The following is a 12,226-nucleotide window of genomic DNA, read 5'->3' as shown; positions in this document are numbered from 1 at the left end:
AGTTATCAGAACCAGGAAATTAGCATTAATTTGATACAGTTGAACTGAAGACCATTCTGGAGATCACTAATGTCTTAATCATTCAAACTGCTATAATAAAATAACATCAGCTGCGTGGCTTATAAACAACAGAAATTTATTTCTCATCGTTCTGGAAGCTGGATGTCTGAGATCAGAGTACCAGTGTGTTTGAGTTCTGGTGAGATCGCTCTTCTTGTTTGCAGACTGCCGACTTGTATCCTTGCATAGCTTAGAATAGAGAGGGAACGCAAGCTTCCAGTCCAGCACCACAAGATTATCATGCCTCTCTTTGCAACTTCTTCTTCAGCAGTAAAAAATTCCATTCCTGTTGTTGAAATATAATATTTTTATCTTCTTCAAGAATACACATAGTTTCAGAATTTGTAACCCATGTCCCTGTGAGAAATAGATTTACTGCATAATTTTTGTCTTTAGTCTTGAAATGTGTCAGCAAGACAGCGTTTTCCAATGCTGCTTCGATCAGTTCTGTTCTTCCGCACCTCCTTATGGTGTGGCTGTGGTACCCATTTGTAATAGAGTTAGTTAGGTTCATCTGCTGGACCTTGTGTTCCACTTCTAGTTGATGTAGACTGTTGTTAAGTTTTAGATTTGTGAGGGTGTAGACTGTGGCTACTGTGGCTATGCTTCTGAGGGTCAGGGCTGTGGATGGACACCAAGTTGTCGACTCTCTTATCATGACCCATCCCCCACCTCCTTCCTACCCACCTGCTCCTTAATTTATCCTTCCTTCATGTTTTCATTTCAAATGAGCAAATGCAGGTCTATGTTTTCATCGCTTCTTTCTTATGTGAAGGGTAGCATCCTACAGATAACTCTTTAATGTTTGCATTTTTTACTTAATGGTATGTTTTGGTAATTGTTCCATATAGCTCATTCAGATCTTCCTCGTTCTCTTTTACAGCTGCATAAAGTCTATTGTGTGGCTGGACCATAGTTCATTCATCTGCTCTCTTTTGAATGGGCATTGAGGTTTTTTCCAGGATGTTTCAGTTATAAGTGGTGCTGTATTGAACATCGTCATGCAGAGGTAGTTCCTTCTTGTTGGCTGTGAATCAGGGTAGATTCATTGGAGAGAGATGGCTGGGTTGAAAGGCTCATGTACATGTGGTTCTCCTCCAGAAAGCATATCCAGTTTCTATTGCTCTGTTTCCCCAGTAGAAATGTGTGGTTTCATTTTTTAAAATTGTGCCAGTCTGCTAGGTGAGAAATAGTACATTTTACTTTAGTAAAAGAATATTCTTTTACTTTATTTTGCTAATAGTAAGTTTGAGCATTTTTTTCATTATGTTTGAAGGATATTTTTGTCTTTTTTTGTGTGTGTGAATTACCTGTTCGTGTCATTTCCTTTGGGATTTGTCTTTTTGTCTATTAAAGTTCTTTACATGGGACGCCTGGGTGGCTCAGTGATTGAGCATCTGCCTTTGGCTCAGGTCGTGATCCCAGGGTCCTGGGATCGAGTCCCACATTGGGCTCCCTGCGGGGAGCCTGTTTCTCCCTCTGCCTATGTCTCTGCCTCTCTCTGTGTCTCTCAGGAATAAATAAATAAATTTTTTTAAAGTTCTTTACATTTTCTCTTGTATATGTTGCAAATATTTGCTCCCATTTGTCAGTTTTCTTTTATGGTTTTAAAAAAGTTTTGTAAAACTTACTTCTATGTAGTCAAATTTGTCAGTCTTTTCATTTATTCCCTCAGGCCTTTGAGTCCTAGTTAGAAAGCCTCTCTCTATAAACCCGATTTACAGAAGAGTTCCACCCAGTTGTCTTAGCACCATTTATTAAAAAGCCTATCTTGTGCTTCCTTTAGCAGATATAGACCAAAAAGCCTGTCTTTACTTCAATGGCCCTCAATGCTGCCTTTGTCATAGATTATGTTCCAGGTGTTCTGGACTTGTCATTCTGTCCAACATGCTCTTGTAATTATAGAGGCATTATGGTATTTTTTTTTTTACTGTAATACTGATAGTTTCCCCTTTCGCAGTTATTGGTTTTTCCTATAAATCTTCATAGTAAAATGTTTCATTCTATTAAATAGCTAGTTGATAGCATTGAATTTACAGATCAGACTATGAAGAAATGCCATGTTGAGGTTTTCTATCTGAGAACAGGGGATATTTTTCCATTTGTTCATGTTTACTTTGTGTTGTTTAGAAGTATTTAAGAATTTTCCTCATAGAGATGTTCCCATTCTTGTTACATTTATTTCTATGCATTTAATCTTATGTATATTGAACTTCATACCCTACTAATAAAGAACACACTTTTTTTATGTACCATGGCGTATTCTCAAATTGATCATATGTTAGATCACAGAGAAAACATATCTGATTAAAAGGAAATAAAACTGTAGTTTACAAACGAAAACATAGACCCTTTCACCGGGAAATTTAAAACTTCCTATTTCGTAACTATAGAGAACACACTGATGACTGATGATCACCAAAGGGGAGAGGAATAAAGGGAGGGGGGAAGGAGGTGATGGGGATTTAGAGTACACTCATCATGTTGAGCACCGAATAACGTATGAAACTGTGGACTCACTATATTGTGTACCTGAAACTAATATAACACTGCATGTTAACTATGCTAAATTGAAATTAAAAACTTGAAAAAAAAATAAAGTTTCCTATTAAACAACTCCTGAGTAGAAGGGGAAATAAAACCTGAAATTAAAAAAAAAAAATTTTAAAGATTTTATTGATTTGAGAGAGAGAATATGTGGAAGAGAGAGAGCTGACCAGGGAGCCTAATGTAGGGCTCTATATCCCAGGGCCCTGGGATAATGAGCTGAAGGCAGATGCTTAACCAACCGAGCTACCCAGGCATCCCATGACATTAAAGAATTTTTTTGAAAACAAAAGTAAAGATACTATGTACTAGAATCTGTGGCATGCATTTAAAGCACTGATCAAAGGAAAGCGAGTTACACTAAGCACAGAAATTCAAATGAAATTAAAGGATTGAGTTCCCACCTTAAATGATAAAAAGAATACCAAATCTAAAGGATGGACTACTACTGAGCTCAGCATATGTAGAAGAGATGCTTAAAACATTCCATTTGACAGTGGGGAGGCAGAGGCATGGAAGTGGAAGTGATGTCAGTTGTCACACAAACAGTACCTATTTAGGAAACTGTGGACTGATATTCTCAAGACACTGTAAATGAATCAAGGTGAATCGTAAAAAGTGTCCAGATAACCTTTAGGAAGGGAAGAGAAATAGAATGAAAAACAAACTTAAAAAAAATTCTTTGCCTGTCATTCATCAAATGGCTCACAGTTGACAAGATGCTGACTCTGTCTCAAGATCTTTCTTTCCCTTTGTGCTCAGGCAAGGGTGATGACCAAAGCCATAGGCACGTCTGCTGCTGTAAGCATTCTGTGCATGCCTGTGTGCCTCTTTGCAAGTTTCTCTGGGGTTTGCATGTGCCTGGGAATATACAGAGACTTTCCCAGTTACAGACAGCTCTGATGGAATGAATTCCTGGGCCATATTTCCATTTATATTCTCTTCCTGCTCCTTCATCCGCTTCAGGTTGCCTCCTCCCACCGGCCGGTAGCGCCCAGGGTGGAACTGTGGGCCCCCACACCAAGGGATACTCAAACAAGTCCAGCATTAGGCCTTCTTTTTCTGATAAATGAGAGGCCCCTAAAATAGGGGGCTTCCCGATCTTTAGTCATGTTTCTGTTAACAGTGAAGTATCCCATTAGAAATGGGGTGTATAGGACCTTGGAGGTTCTGAAACCACATATTCACCAAGGTGATAATGATGGCAGTTTTCTCTTAACAGTCTCTCCTCCTCCATTCCACAAACACTGTCAAATAATGTACTACTTTTGAGACAGTAGATGAAAAGAGTGCTTTGGAGAACAAAAATAATGAATGCTTAAAATGATACCTATACACTTTTTAAATTTAAGCTCTAGTCTTTAAATTCTAAGCTCTACTCTTCAGCAAGAGGTGCTGTGAAAAATACTTTGAAATGGATACCAACCATAGTGGGCTTGCCTACTCCATCTTCAGCTCTGCTTAGTACTCAGGGCTCTGTACAGATGGTTCATTAGTTTCCAAGAACAGCAACATTATTAGTATTTTTTAAAGATTTTGTTTGTTTATTTGAGAGAGAGGGAGGGAGCAAGAGAGAGAGCACGAGAACAGGGTCGTAGAGGGGAGAGATAAGGAGATGCTACACTGAGCATGGAGCCTTGACATGGGACTCACTCTAAAGACATGAGCCAAAACCAGGTGTCAGATGCTTAAGTGACTGAGCCACCCAGGTGCCCCAAGAACAGCAGCATTAAATAGCCATAGTTACATGCTAGGACTCTTGCTGTTTTATTTTCTCCTAATACTTAAAGTATTTATACAATAAAACACATTTTAAGTTTATATTTTCATGAATTTTGATAAATTTGTTTGATCCTGAACAAGGCATGGAATATTCCCATCATCCCAGAAAGTTCTCTTAAACTACCCACCCTCTTCATAAATCTATCTACCTAGAAGCAACCATTTTTCTGATTTCTTTTACCATAAATTATTTTGCCTGTCCTAGAAATTCATTCATTATAAATGGGAGTCATACTTCTTGTGTGCCTGGCTATTTTTACTTGGTATGTATGTATGTATGTATTTATTTATTTATTTATTTAATTTTTTAAAAAATATTTTTATTTATTTATTCATGGGAGACACACAGAGGCAGAGACACAGGCAGAGGGAGAAGCAGGCTCCCTGCAGGGAGCCCAATGCAGGACTCGATCCTAGATCCAGGATCATGACCTGAGTGAAAGGCTGATGCTCAACTGCTGAGCTACCCAGGCATCCCAACTCAGCATTTAACATTTGAGACTTCCCCCCCATGATGTGCTATGTATCAGTACTTCTTTCCTTGTTATTGTTGTGAAGTGTTTAAGTATTTCATTTTACAAATATGTAATAATTTTTGACCCATTTCCTTACTGATGGATATTTGGATTGTTTGTAGGCCAGTATGAATAAAAGCTATTATGACGACAGCAAAAAAGCACACAGAAGGAAAATAGGAAACAGACATTAATAAAAGAAACATTAAATCTAAATAATCAGATCCTTTAAAAAATTTAATATCTCATTAAAAATGATATTATGACCAATTGGGATTTATTCCAGGAATGCAAGAAGTAGGCTCCCTATTAGAGACTATGCTGATATTGTACACCATGTTATTACATCTAAGGCGGGGGGAACCCCATATCTCAAAATCTATGATTATTTGTTTTTTTAATTTAATTTTTATTTTTTAAAATTTATTCATGAGATACAGAGAGAGAGAGAGGCAGAGACACAGGCAGAGGGAGAAGCAGGCTTCATGCAGGGAGCCTGAGTGGGACTCGATCCTGGGTCTCCAGGATCAAGCCCTGGGCTGAAGGTGGTGCTAAACCACTGAGCCACCCAGGCTGCCTGATTTTTTGTAAAGCTAGTATCATATTTAACAGTAATACCTGAGAGACATTTCTACTGAGGTCAGGAACAAGGCAAGGGTACCCATTACTTTCCACATTCTGTGAGAGGGCCTATGCAATTTGAGTCTTTTTTTTTTTTTAAAGATTTTATTTATTCATGAGAGACACAGGCAGAGGGTGAAGCAGGCTCCATGCAGGGAGCCTGATGTGGGACTTGATCCCGGGATTCCAGGATCACACCCTGGGCCAAAGGCAGGCACTAAACTGCTGAGCCACCCAGGGATCCCGCAATTTGAGTTTTAAGAAAGTGTAAAAAAGAAGTAAAATCATGTTTATTTGCAAGTAACAGCATACCTGGAAAAACTCAGAAAACCAATGATTAAACTGTATCAAATGATAAAGAATTCAGTCTAGTAGCAGGATATAGAGCTAACATACAAAAATCAGTAGCTTTCACATAATCAAAAAGAAAGTAAATTGATGACATACTTGTAAATGAGGTCATTGATTAGTTTCATGGACATTTATGAGACGTTATCCTTCTGTTCCTGCTGCTTCTGGCTTTCCCTAAACCAGCTGTGTTGCTGTCCCCATGGGACATTGAGCAATGTCTTTAGATATTTTTGATTGTCACTGTGAGTGTGATGGGGGTAGAGGCCAGGGATATACTGCACTGAGGCCTGCTCAGTGCAGGATAGCCCCTGACAACAAATTATTCAGTCTAAAATGTCAGTAGTTCTGAGCCTGAGAAACCTTTTCCTAAATAAAACATCTGATTTCCAGTGCTTGTGTTTAGAATTGTGGGTTCGTAGGGATTCTATACCTTGAACGAATACATTGATTAAGTACTCAAGTTAAAGTGTATACTTGATGGGCACCTGGGTGGCTCAGTTAGTTAAGCATCTGCCTTCAGCTCAGGTCATGATACCAGGGTCCTTGGATTGAGTCCCACATTGGGCTCCTTGCTCAGCAAGGGTCCTGCTTCTCCCTCTCCCTTTGCCTGCTGCTCCCCCTGCTTGTGTTTTCTCTCTGTCAAATAAATAAAATCTTAAAAAATAATTTAAAGGGTATACTTGAATGTGAGTAATGATGAAGACTAGTAAGAGAGATCACTTTCCTTTAGTTACAATGATAGAAATAATTTATTTTGTGTAGCACCAAATAGTATATAAAATTTCATAGATTTCTTATTTGATCTCCTTAATATAAGATGTGTCTAACAGGTGTTCTTATCTCTGTTCAGCTGATAAAGGAACTACCTATTTTTTCTAGGTTTCAGGGACTACATCATGTCAGATTGATGAGTAGTTTCAGAGTGTGTACATTGTTTGTTCATGTGTAAAAGTGATCTTGCCTTTCTTTTCTTTCCAGAAGCTCATTTTAGTTCCAGCTATGTACTAGAGATAGGTCCTGGTCCTGCAAAGTTGATTCCTAGTCCATATTTCCCTTTAGTTGTATCCTGTTACTTACAAATCAGTGCTTCCAGTGGAACTTTCTGTGGTGATGGAAATGTTCCATAAATCCATGTTCAGTATGTTAGCCACCAGCCACAAGTGGCTATTTAAATTTACATTAATTACGATTAAATAAAATTTAAAATCCAGTTCTCTTCAGTTGGACCAGACACATTTCAAGTGCTCAGGAGCTCTGCATTATGTTATCAGTAGTTCCCAATAAATCAACTTCAATAAATCAAAAACATTTTTGTTTAATTTTTAAAATGGAGGTTGTTTGAGCTCCATCTTAGCTTCTGCGCATTGCTGTGGCTTTGGTCATAGTTCTTAAGCTCCGTGGAAGAGGAGGACATTGCTTTTTAATTTCTTGGTAGGAGGCAAATGAATATCACCCCCAGGTTGTTATCCTTCAGCTAGTTTTTTTCTCAAACACCTTGGTCGTTAGCTGGTGTATATGTTGTTAATGCACCAACTCATGGAGTCCTCATGAGAATGAAATGCCTGTTGAAGTGATAGAAATTCATTCCCCTGGAAGCATCCCGCATGTGCTGTTGATGTGCTGTTGATTCTCCAATTCCATCTGCTGTGCTCCTAACCCTTGGCTTCTGCTTGGTGTTAGAGTTCCCTTCTGTGACCACTAAGGGAGTTGCTTAAAACCTCCCTGCCTCATTGGGAACTGTGGAAATTCTCCCAACTTGTGTGTGTGTGTGTGTGTGTGTATGTGTGTGTGTTTTAAGGACTTTGGTAGGATTATAGAGTTTTCAGCTATAATGTGTTTTAAATTTTGTTGGTAGATGAACCTGAAAGTCTTTTTATTTCAATATTTCTGTGAGAAAGTGTTTTCCAACTTACAGTCATTTAACATTACCTGAAAATTTGGAAGTATGTGTTTATATATTAGAGCCAGTCTATGTATTTAAAAAGCTAAAGTCTCTTGGTTTTAATTTCCAAGTCAGTTTATTTCTTACACATTGAAAGAGAAGTAAAATATTTGACAGTTATACATTCTGCCTGCAATAAAGTGAGAGGAAGAAAAGGCCCATTTTGTTTTGATGATTTACAAACTAGGCTTTAGGCGGATTTATTTTTGTAAAGTAATTTAACTGTGGTTTAAATTAAAATTTTCCTGTCATTTCTAGTTTAATATCCTTTCATCACAGTCCTGCCCTCAATTTACCTCTGTGGTTTAATTAATTCTATTCCATGACTAAAATGCTGAGGTAAATGGAGTCAAGTTGTGAAGTTGTAGGTGAAAGCAGTCCTGAAACAAAAAAATACGTTGTTGGACATTTTCTTCTTTCTTTTGGGAACTCCCAGTTTTCTGAACTGGTAGTTATGGGGTCTTTAGCCATATTCTACATGTTTTTAGAGTAACGTGGATTTAGTTATGTCTTCCCCTACCTGCATCCCTCCAATAGTGTTGTGGTTTGCAAAGCAGTCGACGGTGATACTAATATATTTTTTATGCTTGTTTATTTTCAGAGGGAAGTGTAACATCTCCCATTTTTCTGACATATTTGCTGCTAGAGAGTTTAAAGCTCGGGTGGATTCATTTTTCTACATATTAGGCTACAACCCTGAGACAAGGTAAGTGAGTCACTTGGGCCCACTCAGTGCGAACTTTTGCTTTTCTCGCATGCATGCGTGTATGTGTGTTTATGTTAGTAAGATTTTAAAAAGACAACTCCAAAACCCAAAGTAAGCCTCTCTGAAAGGAGTTCTAATGTTTTTGGCAACTAAAGCAGGTTATTGTTTGCTCTTGATTTTTATTAAGAAAAGGAAAATGAGAAAATTTGGGTTTTGAGAGGGCAAGGCAAAGATGGACATTTAGTTGATCTGTGTTTTGAACTTAATGAATGGGCAGTTTATTACTGCCCTACTGCACATTGTGTCAAGCATTCCATGATACCATATTGAAAACATTAGGACTTTTTAAAAAAAATTTTATTTGAGAGAGATAATGAGCATGAGAGTACACACAAGAATGAACAGGGAGAAGGGCAGAGGGAGAAGCAGACTCTCGGATGAGCAGAGAGCCCTATTCAGGGCTCGATCCCAGGACCCCAGGTCATGACCTGAGCCAAAGGCAGACACTTAACCAACTGAGCCACCCAGGTGCCCCTGAAAACACTAGGACATTATGGAAAGTTTGTTGGTTAGTCATTTGTTTTATTCATTTAGTAAAACCCCAGAAACACTCATAGAAATATTTTCATTAAGATTACTGGTATGAGATGGATACATTCAGTTCTCAGCCATCTCTGTAAGATGTATGTAACAGGTAGAATTAATTACTTTTTAAATGAGGAACAATAGAATCAAAATAATTTAGCTGAAAAAATTTTTTGTAGTAGATTGTTGTTTAACTCAGCACATGGAATAAGTTCTTTAAGAGTTATGTGCATTCATTTTTATTCTGTATCCATTGTGCAACTACAATGGATTAAGGATTTAGAAAGAAAAAGAATGGTAGCTAATGATCAGGTAGTCTGTGCTCGGGACATCTGAGACATACTCTGCAGACATAAGGATTTAGAAATAAAAGCTGCTTGGCCAAAGGAGGGTAGTGGAAGAGCTGCTTTCAGTGTAATTGCAAGATGGGTATTGTCTTAGAGAAAACCTTCTCTTAGTAGATGCTGAGAAATTATATGTAAAAATTAGGAGGTTACTTTTAGTGAGTCAATCCAGGGTTAATAAAAGGCAACATATTCTTTGTTATGATTGTAAGAGACTACCTAAAGGTCTATTGGTGCATACATATTAGTGTCTCTGTATATATTGTAGACAGCAGCTATAGGGGAAATGGTGTAATGAATGGTCACCTTTTTATTACTTACCTTTATTTCCTTTAGAAAACAGTAAATTTGAGCTTTTATTTTCTTTTTCTAAAATATGCCCTGTTCCAGCGACAAAGAAGTTGATTGGTCGTCATATTTCAAGAGCGTCCTATATTTCAGAATTTATTTTACATATGGATTTATTGACTGCCTGGTCATATCTTGGATTTCTGTCTAGATACAAAGGAGTCCATAATTTCAATGATGCCACATTGATTTAACTATTTGATCAGGAGTTGTCATATTGCACAAGTTAGATGGTATCTGCGAATTGACTAAATAGCTTTTGTGTTTTAAATGTTTAGCTCTTGGTTTCATAAGAAGCAACCAAATAAATTTTGTTTACTAGTTTTGGTTAAGTGTCTTTTTGCTGAATGCTTATTGAAAGTGGTATTATATAACTTAACTGTAAGTAGAGACTCACACAAGTTCTGGTCTCATTTTTCATTGGATGATGCTGCTAGTCAACTGATTCTTCCCATCAGTTATATGTTAAAGTGTGGCTTAGGTATGCAGCAGAAGGACATTTGTCTCTCATCTGATAAAACAGCCCTGAGACATGCCCATGGCAGTGCATTTGTAAGGTTTGCATCCTGAGTCACTTCTTTTTTTTTTTTTTTTTTTTTAAGAGTTATTTATTTATGATAGAGACAGAGAGAGAGAGAGGCAGAGACACACACAGGAGGAGGGAGAAGCAGGCTCCATGCCGGGAGCCTGACGTGGGACTCGATCCCAGGACTCCAGGATTGCGCCCTGGGCCAAAGGCAGGTGCTAAACTGCTGAGCCACCCAGGGATCCCCTCCTGAGTCACTTCTTTTACTGCTTTGACTTACTGGTGGCTATTTGTTCATTTCTATGCTTGTGTTCTCCTTGTCCAGCTTGTGCTATGATATGTTGTAGGTTTATGAGGATGAAGTGAAATGGTAAAAAAGACTTTGAATGTCTGCTTATAAGTAAAGCTTGTGGCAAATCTCACACTTCTCACAAAGTGAGTGTAAAAATTTGCCCTCTCCCAGTGTTTTCACCTTGAATACTTTATAACTCTGAAGTTTGGGTTTGGGTATGCAGTTCCCAAAGCTGCTCAGAGTGTCACGAGAGTGTATGTAATTTACTAGGATTGTAGAAAAATTCTTCTTTCCCCACCTGGCTTACCCATGGTCTAATCCTTGGAATACTCAGGCTTCACACTCTTGCAGAATTTACCTCTGTCTGTGTCTTTGTTTCAAGTCTGTGAGAGATGGAGTTGTGCGAGGAGCTGCTGCTGGTATATTTCTCTGCCATTCGAATGAGCAGGACTGGCATGTAGTCATGTAATTGTGTGGTCGTGTAGCTGTGTAATTGTGTAGTCATGTAATCATGGCCGCAGGGTGCTCTGTGCTCTTGGTGCCCCAAGTCATTTGGACAGGAAACATCACCTGCTGTATGTCTGGGAGAGAGAGCATATATGGATGAGACCACTGCAAATGTCAGAACAGTCACTTTGGTAGACTACTCCCTTGCCCTTAAATAACTCAGGAACAAGTGAGAGGTTGAAACTGAAACTTGAAATGGGATTGTTTCTTTCTCATAGCACATTTTCTGACAGTAAAAGTTGATTTATATAAGTTTCCATTATTTATTTAACATACTCACCTACACTGAAAGTTTGGAATGTGTTTTCACATTTATTGAATAAGGTTGTTTTTGTTTTTTTTTTTTTAAGCCCCAGCGTTTGGCTTCTTACAAATTGTTTCCCTTAACCTCATTATTATATTTCTGAATGTTTCATCTTGTCAGAGACCTGACCTTTCCAGACTTCCTGGTTTTGATGGGGTTACGTTAATGAACATGTATAGGACAGTAGGAAACAGACTTTTCTGTATTCTTTGGTACTTTGCCTTTAAAGTTCAAGGAGGGCGGATTACTTGGTAATTGACATGGAATCTTTATTATTCTAAAATACTGTATTTAATTCTGAAATCCTAAACTTAATTCTGAAACCTGAAAGCTCTGAAAAAAATTTTAAAAATAAATGAGCTGAAGCTCACTGGATGGTCACACTTGGCCTGAACTGAGATGTGACTATATTCTTGAGTTAGTTCACTTTGAGTGAGTTTGCACAACTTTTACTGCAGAAGTACTAGTGTGTTAGAGTAGGGGGTCATTGCTCAGACACTGCTGAGGTGTCACATAGTATATGGTATATGGCTATAGTACCTCTCTAAAACCAAAAACTTCTGAATTCTGAAAATCCTCTGACCCTTAGGATCTTTGATAAGGGATGGCAATAACCATATTCTTGCTAGCCATGACATTTAAGGAATAAAAGTTAAGTAAAAAATTGGGTGGCAGATATTTCTAGTTTCAAATAGGATGTAAGCAGCAAGGGTCTGACTAATGAGAGAGGCCTGAATTTGGAATCCTTAAGTAATCAGGCTTTGCTTCTGGAGTTTGACATTTCTACACTCAGGGA

The 12,226-nt window shown here is 38.1% G+C and overlaps 1 protein-coding gene across 9 annotated transcripts in view; it reads left to right on the top strand.

Moving 5' to 3' along the window:
• Window positions 1–12,226, top strand: part of RERE (arginine-glutamic acid dipeptide repeats) — a 408,927-nt gene that overhangs the window by 248,616 nt on the left and 148,085 nt on the right. For all 9 annotated transcript variants that reach the window (XM_025427256.3, XM_049110570.1, XM_049110569.1 and 6 more), the window contains one exon: window positions 8,420–8,524. In XM_025427256.3, the coding sequence (XP_025283041.3) occupies window positions 8,420–8,524 (105 nt within the window). The remainder of the gene's footprint in view (window positions 1–8,419; window positions 8,525–12,226) is intronic.

The sequence above is a fragment of the Canis lupus genome, chromosome 5 (assembly GCF_003254725.2).
Source record: "Canis lupus dingo isolate Sandy chromosome 5, ASM325472v2, whole genome shotgun sequence".
NCBI classification, from domain to species: domain Eukaryota; kingdom Metazoa; phylum Chordata; class Mammalia; order Carnivora; family Canidae; genus Canis; species Canis lupus.
Note: the sequence above shows the minus strand (reverse complement) of the source record. Positions and strands in the feature narration are given on the sequence as shown.